The following is a 7,320-nucleotide window of genomic DNA, read 5'->3' on the forward strand; positions in this document are numbered from 1 at the left end:
CTGTAATATGTGCACCTTCCCTAACTCTTTCCACAAAAAAGTATTATCTAATAAAAGGATTTCATTGATATATTTTAAATGGTTTTTCTTTCAGCTGCAAAGCACCCAGAAGTTAGTCTATATAAATTTCTAAGCCTGATAATGCGGACTTATGAATCCAGTGAGCAGCAAACAGTCCTCACTTTGGCTGGGAACTCATTCAGGTCTTATTAAATGTGTTACTGAAATTGAACTGAATTCAACCTTTGAGCAGTAGAAACAAACACAGACACTTCTAACAATTGATGCAGTAAAGAAGTGGAATATGCAGCCCAAAACTAATACTGTTGCCATTTCAGAGAATAGAGATACCGTGGTACCTTGGAACACGAACTTAATTCGTTCCAGAAGGCTGGTCGAGTTGCGATTTAATCAAGGTCCAAGTCTAATTTCCCCGTAAGAAATAAGGTAAATGAATTTAATCCGTTTCAGACCCCCTATTTAAACTTATCTACCTACCTAACTAATGATAAAAAAAACATTAACAATAAATATAAAACTAATACACAAATGGGAAAAAACACACATACAAAAGCAACAAACATGAAATAAATGATAATACACACTCCAAAACGAGAGCAGACAGACGTGTGTACCACCTTCACGTATTTTCTTCTTAATTTATACTGTTAATTTCTTAATTTCTTCCCTCTTTGGTTTGTTGCTCACTTCTTTCTTAGGGGCCATGATTACTGTATCCCTAAGGGTTCTGTAGATAAAGCAGAAATAAATTCACACCGAACACAGGAACGCAGCTTTCGCACGTCGGATTCACAGGCATCAGCGTCCTAGTAGATTTGTTCGCTTTCGCTTCAGCCCATCAAGTGCTAGCAGGTCTGTTTTTGTTTGGTCGTGTTCCGAGTTTTCGATTTTTCTCAGCCGACCCGTTCGAGGTCCGTATCGGTAGACTGGAACGCGGCTCGCCCCAAAGAAGTTTTAGCAGAAACGGTCGAGTTCCAAGATTTCGTTCGAGGTACAAGACGAAAAAAAATCGACAGGCCCGCTTAGTTCAAATAAGCCCCACTGTAGTCTTTCCAACAATACCCCCATGGATTCTTAAAGAATTGACTGTTGACTTGGGACTATTGGAAGAAAAGAGGGCAGGTGTCGTGAATAGATATAGGGTGGAGAACTATATGGTGGAAAGACACAGAGAAGATGTAATTCTGTATATAGATGCATCTAAGATGACTGATGAGAGTGGGAGTCACCTATATAATTCCTCAGCTAAAATTAGTGACCGCTAGAAGACTTAATGATGACCTAGCTGTGTACACAGCGGAATTAGTCGCAATATGGTTGGCTCTGCTTTGGGTGGAAGGCAATAGGCCAAAGATGGCGGTAATTGCTTCTGATTCCAGTTCATCATTAATCAGCCTTACAACATGTCAGTCAGAATCCAGGCAAGATATTATATTTGAAATAGTACAACTAGCAGACAGTCTGTTACAGTCATGAGCTTCTAGAACTTTTGTTTGGGTAAGAGCCCATATAGGAGTTGAAGGGAATGAAATGGCAGATTCATCCGGCAAGACAGCAGCAGGAAGATCCACTGTAGACATTAATGTTAAATAGAGCAAATCAGAAATTAAGAGTAAGGTGAAGACTGTAGTTAAAAAGGAGTGGCAGACACTATGGGACAATGGACAGACTGGAAGACTATTTTATAGCATCCAAAAAGTGGGGAAAGGAGAACAGAAGTAAAACAGGAAGAAGATATCATTTCCAGGATGAGATATGGGCACACAAGACTGAACAGGACATTATCCTCCTGAGACCCGACCTATTCATTTATGCCCATTGTGGTGGACATTTTTTCACTGATGTTGGGAAACGTATTTATTCTTGTTGTGCACTAAAGAGGACATGCTGTGAAATTAAAATAAGAATAAATTTGAAAAAATCTAAATTGTCAGATGTCTTATTTCCTCCAAAAACAAATAACCTACAATCGAAGGACACTTTTTTCATTGGGTCTCAGGAGGTTATTGTTTTTAATGAGGAAACACAGTGATGGCAATTGTGTTCACTGTGATTGTCCAGAGTCCGTCAAACATGTTATTCTGCACGGCCCCAAATATCTCACACACAGACAAAGATTACTCTGTCTTATCTGTCTTATTATTCATATTAGGATTTTTAAATAATAATAATAATTATTATTATTATTATTAGTTATTATGAAGTTTTTCTCTCCCTGTTGAGAGGTTAGCGTCCTGTACCACCCTCCAGTCCAGTAGGTGGCGGTAATGCTCCGTTGAAGCTGGATGCCATCCGCCAAAAGAATTGAAAAAGACGAAGAAGAATTTGCCAGCATCCTCGTCGTATCTGGACTCATAGATATGTCTGGACTCAACACACAATAGGAGAGGTGAATCGGCTATGAGACGGGTCTCTTTTATTCATTTCTAGGTGAAATACATTTCTGGTTTTCACTGTAATCCGTGCACTGCCGCAGCTCCGCTCGCTTTATAAAACTGTTCATGTGTTGGTTGCTAGTTGAATCCTGCTTAGCGCAAACATAAAAATGGTTAATGAATACGTTGTTAGATATGGGGCTCCTACGCGGTATGTAAAAGTATGGAATTTGGCTTTGTTTTTTCCTAAGTCAACATAAGGATGGAAAAAGGAAAGAAAGTATGAATTCGGCGTTTCCATGCAATTGGCTACACTAACAATTGGCCTACTAGGTACATCTGATTAAAAAAAACATCTGAATTGACGTTAATACTCTAGATTAAACAATTAGATTGAATTGTTTGTCAGCGCCAGGATGTGCACAGACCGAATAATGAGGAGCCCCGTCCCAAGCGGAGGAATGGGGGTTTGTCTGCGGGGGTGCGCGCTTGATTAATCTCCAGCAAGATTTATTACCTAGTATGGAGAAATGCAAGTTTTCACCTGCTTGGAGTAAAAAGAGTAAAAGCAAGGTAGCAAACCTGTACCCAGAACTTGTGGAAACCCCTTCAGGACTGTTGGAGAAGCGTTCCAGGTGGCTACACCTATAAATTTGAGAAAATTCAGAGATGTTGAACACTTCTCTTGGTCGTTGCAGTATTCAATATGTATGACTTCATTGTCTCGTGGCCTTTTAATATAAGGTGAACAAAATAACTTCAGACAAATGCTTTAAAAGTAGGTGCCTCCACACTTTAGACTGGTACTGAATATTGATCTTAATGCATTGGTGTGCACCAGTGGGGCTTAATTTAGATACATTGATACATGTAGATTACATTAATTGATAGCCTGCATGTTTTGGCTTCTTTCAGGTCACAGCATGGTGAAGGTCCTGGTGGATGTGGACTGTGGGGTAGATGATGCCTCTGCCATCATGATGGCTCTGGCTGATCCTGAGGTCCAGCTTCTGGGTATCACTTGTGTCAATGGCAACACGAGTGTGGAGAATGTTTGCCGGAACACGCTACGGGTCCTCAAGGCTTGCCGGCGCCCAGAGGTACGATGTGTGTGAAGCATAGGGGGAGATTCTTGCTCTTCAGTGGAGTGTTGCCATGGGGACTGCAGGTTGGCTATAAGACAGACTACCTTAAGAGTGTCACGGACCTCTGTACTGCAGCTTGTGATGGTTATAGGAGCATAACAAGCAAAGTGACAATCATTTGTGCGGTTTAATAATTACAGAAGTTCAGAGTCTGGTAGATAGAAATGAATGAGGTACATGAGGTGAGAAACTAAGTTTATGACTGGTATCTGTTCTCATAAGACTCATCACATGACCTGGAGATGGCCTCTCCATCCATGCTCTAGATCCCTGTGTTCCGTGGGGCCTCGAGGCCTATCCTCGGCAACGTGCTGATGGCGGAGGCCTTCCATGGGAAGGATGGGCTTGGCGATGTCCCAGACCCCGATGCTCCAGGCCTGGAGCTGATCCAGAAGGAGGGGGCAGTGGAGGCCATGATCCGGATCGCCAACGAGCATGCAGGAGAGGTGGGTACCTGCAGAATCTATGCACATGTATTTAATAATATACATTTCTATTGCTTGGAGACACCGTTATACAACATGTTGAGAGTAGGGTCACGTTTTCATAAACTGAGTAATTGATGACCCCAAACAATTATGATGTGTTACTTTACACTAACTTTGAAAATAAAAAATATGCCTTTGTACCTCCCAGGTGTCCCTAGTGGCAACAGCCCCTCTGACGAACCTGGCTTTGGCTGTGAGACTCGACCCCACGTTCCCTAAGAAGCTCAAGGGTCTCTATATCATGGGAGGGACCACTGAAGGCAAGCCCTTGATCCTAGGGTTGAAAAATTCTGGGAATTCTCCCATTAATTCCCATATATTTCTGTTAATTCCCCAGGAAAGTCTCCAGCTTGGAATATTTCCAAAATTCCCTAGCTTAACTTCCCATGGAATGGAAAGTTTCCAGAAATTTTCCATCTCTTTGCAACCCTACTTGACCCCCCATCTTCTAATTTATCTTCCAATTTACTGACTCTAGCATTCACCATTATTGGCTCTGACAGCTGCACAAAGGAATATCAGTCATAGTGCTGCTTTGTCAGACTGACCGTGCGTGTCCGCAGCTAGGGGGAACACCACAATGTGCGCTGAGTTCAATTTTGCCGCCGACCCAGAAGCGGCTTACATCGTGTTGAATGATTTCCCGTGCCCTACCTACATAGCAAGTTGGGAGTTCACCTGCATGAACATACTGTCTTGGGTAAGAGCCAAAACACCTTGAGGGCTGAACTCTAAAGAATCACAATGTAAAAGCAGTTTACTTGAAATTGAATACATTTCCTGGATACATGTAAACTCAAAATAGTATAAGATAGAGAAGGTAATATGAAATTTCAGTTGGTGAGGATGTGACATGAGGTGAAAGGTAAACAGTGAGGAAAAAGGTTAATTTTCTTTGTTTTATTTTTTTCAGGATTTTTATGATCAGTGGTTGGACCAGGACTCTGAAAAGGCCCGCTTCATGAAGCAGATCTTCCAGTACAGCAGAGATGTCTCTCAGAGGCAGTTGGGGGAGGCAGGCTTCGCGTTTTGTGATGCGTTCGCCATGGCAGCAGCAATTGATAAATCCTTCGTCACAGAATGCGAGGAGGTGCCGGTCACCGTGGAGTTGGCAGGCACATATACGCGAGGTATGATGGTCATAGATAGGATGAGCTATCTGAAGAAGGAACATAAAGCCTTCATCCTGCAAAAGGTGGACATGGAGAAGTTTAAGACCCTCTTTATGAAAGCCCTTGAATAACCAGTCAGAACCAAGATGGTGCCCAAGCAGTTCAGCTGGCCAAGTGGAAGATGCGTGGAAATAGTGGAGAACACAGTCTGGGGCCTGACCAAGAATAATATTACTGGGTAATGATACACAAACCATAAAGAATACTCTCAGAAGCCAGTATAATATAGAATATTGTATAGCACTGTATCACACTTAGTGAATGTAATGCTTAGGACAATATTATAAAGATGTAACCAGCAAAATACAATGTAACCTTGTAACTTTTAGAGAATACAGTCGTCCCTCGCCACTTCGCGCTTCGACTCTCGGGGCTTCACTCTCTTTTTTGTATATTCATTAAAAAGTTGATCGAGACAGTGAAAATGATACATCGCTACGTGTCAGAAGCATTTTTGCTCTTCGTAATTAAATGTACAATAATATATTTGTAACATCTAATACGTCTTATTTTCTCTGATTTTGTCTAATATATGTGGTAATACCAGTGTAATTGTCATGACCTTCTTGTAAGAACATAAGAACATAAGAAATTTACAAACGAGAGGAGGCCATTCGGCCCATCAAGCTCGTTTGGGGAGAACTTAGCTAATATCTCAGAGTTGTTAAAATCTTATCTAGCTCTGATTTAAAGGAACCCATGGTTTTAGCTTCCACTACAATAGCAGGAAGACTATTCCATACTCTGACTACCCGCTGTGTAAAGAAGTGCTTCCTCAAATTTGTTTTAAAATGTTCTCCCGCTAATTTCCACTTATGGCCACGAGTTCTAGTATTTAGACTAATATTGAAATAGTCATTTGGCTGAACAGCATCCAGACCCGTTAGAATCTTATAGACCTGAATCATATCCCCCCTTAGTCTCCTTTGCTCAAGGCTGAACAGATTCAGTTCCGCTAACCTCTCCTCGTAAGACATTCCTCTAAGACCAGGAATCATTCTCGTAGCTCTTCGTTGCACCTTTTCTAAGGCAGCAATGTCCTTCTTGAGGTATGGTGACCAAACCTGCACACAGTATTCTAGGTGGGGTCTTACCAAGGAATTATATAAGTGTAACATCACCTCCCTTGACTTAAACTCCACACATCTAGAGATATAACCCAACATTCTGTTCGCCTTTTTTATTGCTTCCCCACATTGGCGAGAGTGGGACATGGAAGCATCAACATACATACCGAGATCTTTCTCGTAATCAGCTACCTTTATTTCAGTGGAACCCATAAAATATCTGTACTGTATATTTCTGCTCCCTGCATGGATTACCTTACATTTATCTGTGTTAAATTTCATCTGCCAAGTATCAGCCCATTCGCTAATTAAATCCAGATCCCGTTGAAGCCTCTCTGCTGCTTGATTAGTATCTGCTACCCCGCCCACCTTAGTGTCGTCCGCAAATTTAACCAGTTTACTGTATGTATTCGTGTCAATATCATTAATGTAAATTAGGAACAATAGTGGTCCTAAAATTGAACCCTGCGGTACCCCACTATAAACGGAGGCCCACTGTGACATAGTGCCTCTAATAACTACTCGCTGCTTCCTATCAGTTAGCCAGTTTTTGATCCAAGCTGCCACAGTTGTACGATCCTCTTGTGTGTCACGCCCCCTTATTAACCATTTGTGCAACCCCGATTGTAACCAGCTGTTTTTTGTCCGGTGTATTTAAGTCCACGTCAGTCTGTAACCCCAGGTCTGTCATTGACGTTTTGATGTTACATGTTCCTGTGTCCTGCATTTGGAGTGATTCCAAATAAACCCTTTGATCCTGCTTCCGTGTCCAGCAATCATAACAGTAATGGTAACTAAAGGGTGCTATTTCATATCTAGAGGGCTCTAATAATGTTAAAAACCGTATTTAGAAGGTCGTAAACAGGTCGTCTATGCTCTAACTATGAAAATATTCAATTTATAAATAAAGAATCCTACTTTGTGGAAATTCACTTATCGCGGTACTCTGGAACTCGTTAACCGCGATAAATGAGGGCCAACTGTATAGCCCAATTGCTGCTGATGAATATGTGCCTTAATCAGCTCTGCAACTTATCACTATGTTAATGGCC

General features: G+C 41.5%; 1 protein-coding gene across 3 annotated transcripts; it reads left to right on the forward strand.

Annotated features, from left to right (window-relative positions):
* The first annotated feature begins 2,315 nt into the window (after window positions 1-2,315).
* Window positions 2,316-7,028, forward strand: LOC111848770 (inosine-uridine preferring nucleoside hydrolase-like). Of its 3 annotated transcripts, none has more exons than XM_023821140.2 (6): window positions 2,316-2,410; window positions 3,312-3,496; window positions 3,808-3,987; window positions 4,178-4,289; window positions 4,593-4,729; window positions 4,943-7,028. In XM_023821140.2, exons 2-6 carry the CDS (start codon window positions 3,320-3,322, stop codon window positions 5,270-5,272), a joined length of 936 nt encoding a protein of 311 aa, XP_023676908.1. In that variant the 5' UTR covers window positions 2,316-2,410; window positions 3,312-3,319; the 3' UTR covers window positions 5,273-7,028. The 3 variants fall into 3 exon arrangements, with proteins under 3 accessions (XP_023676908.1, XP_023676825.1, XP_023676984.1); XM_023821057.2 differs by having other exon boundaries at window positions 2,320-2,451; XM_023821216.2 differs by lacking the exon at window positions 2,316-2,410 and adding an exon at window positions 2,488-3,031.
* Window positions 7,029-7,320: the final 292 nt, after the last annotated feature.

This window comes from Paramormyrops kingsleyae, chromosome 1 (assembly GCF_048594095.1).
Source record: "Paramormyrops kingsleyae isolate MSU_618 chromosome 1, PKINGS_0.4, whole genome shotgun sequence".
NCBI classification, from domain to species: Eukaryota; Metazoa; Chordata; class Actinopteri; order Osteoglossiformes; family Mormyridae; genus Paramormyrops; species Paramormyrops kingsleyae.

Coding starts and splice junctions, on each gene's coding strand:
- LOC111848770 (XM_023821140.2), top strand. CDS start 3,320: ATGGTGAAGGTCCTGGTGGATGTGGACTGTGGGGTAGATGATGCCTCT. Junction 3,497..3,807: donor AGGCTTGCCGGCGCCCAGAG/GTACGATGTGTG, acceptor TCCATGCTCTAG/ATCCCTGTGTTCCGTGGGGC. Junction 4,730..4,942: donor GCATGAACATACTGTCTTGG/GTAAGAGCCAAA, acceptor TATTTTTTTCAG/GATTTTTATGATCAGTGGTT.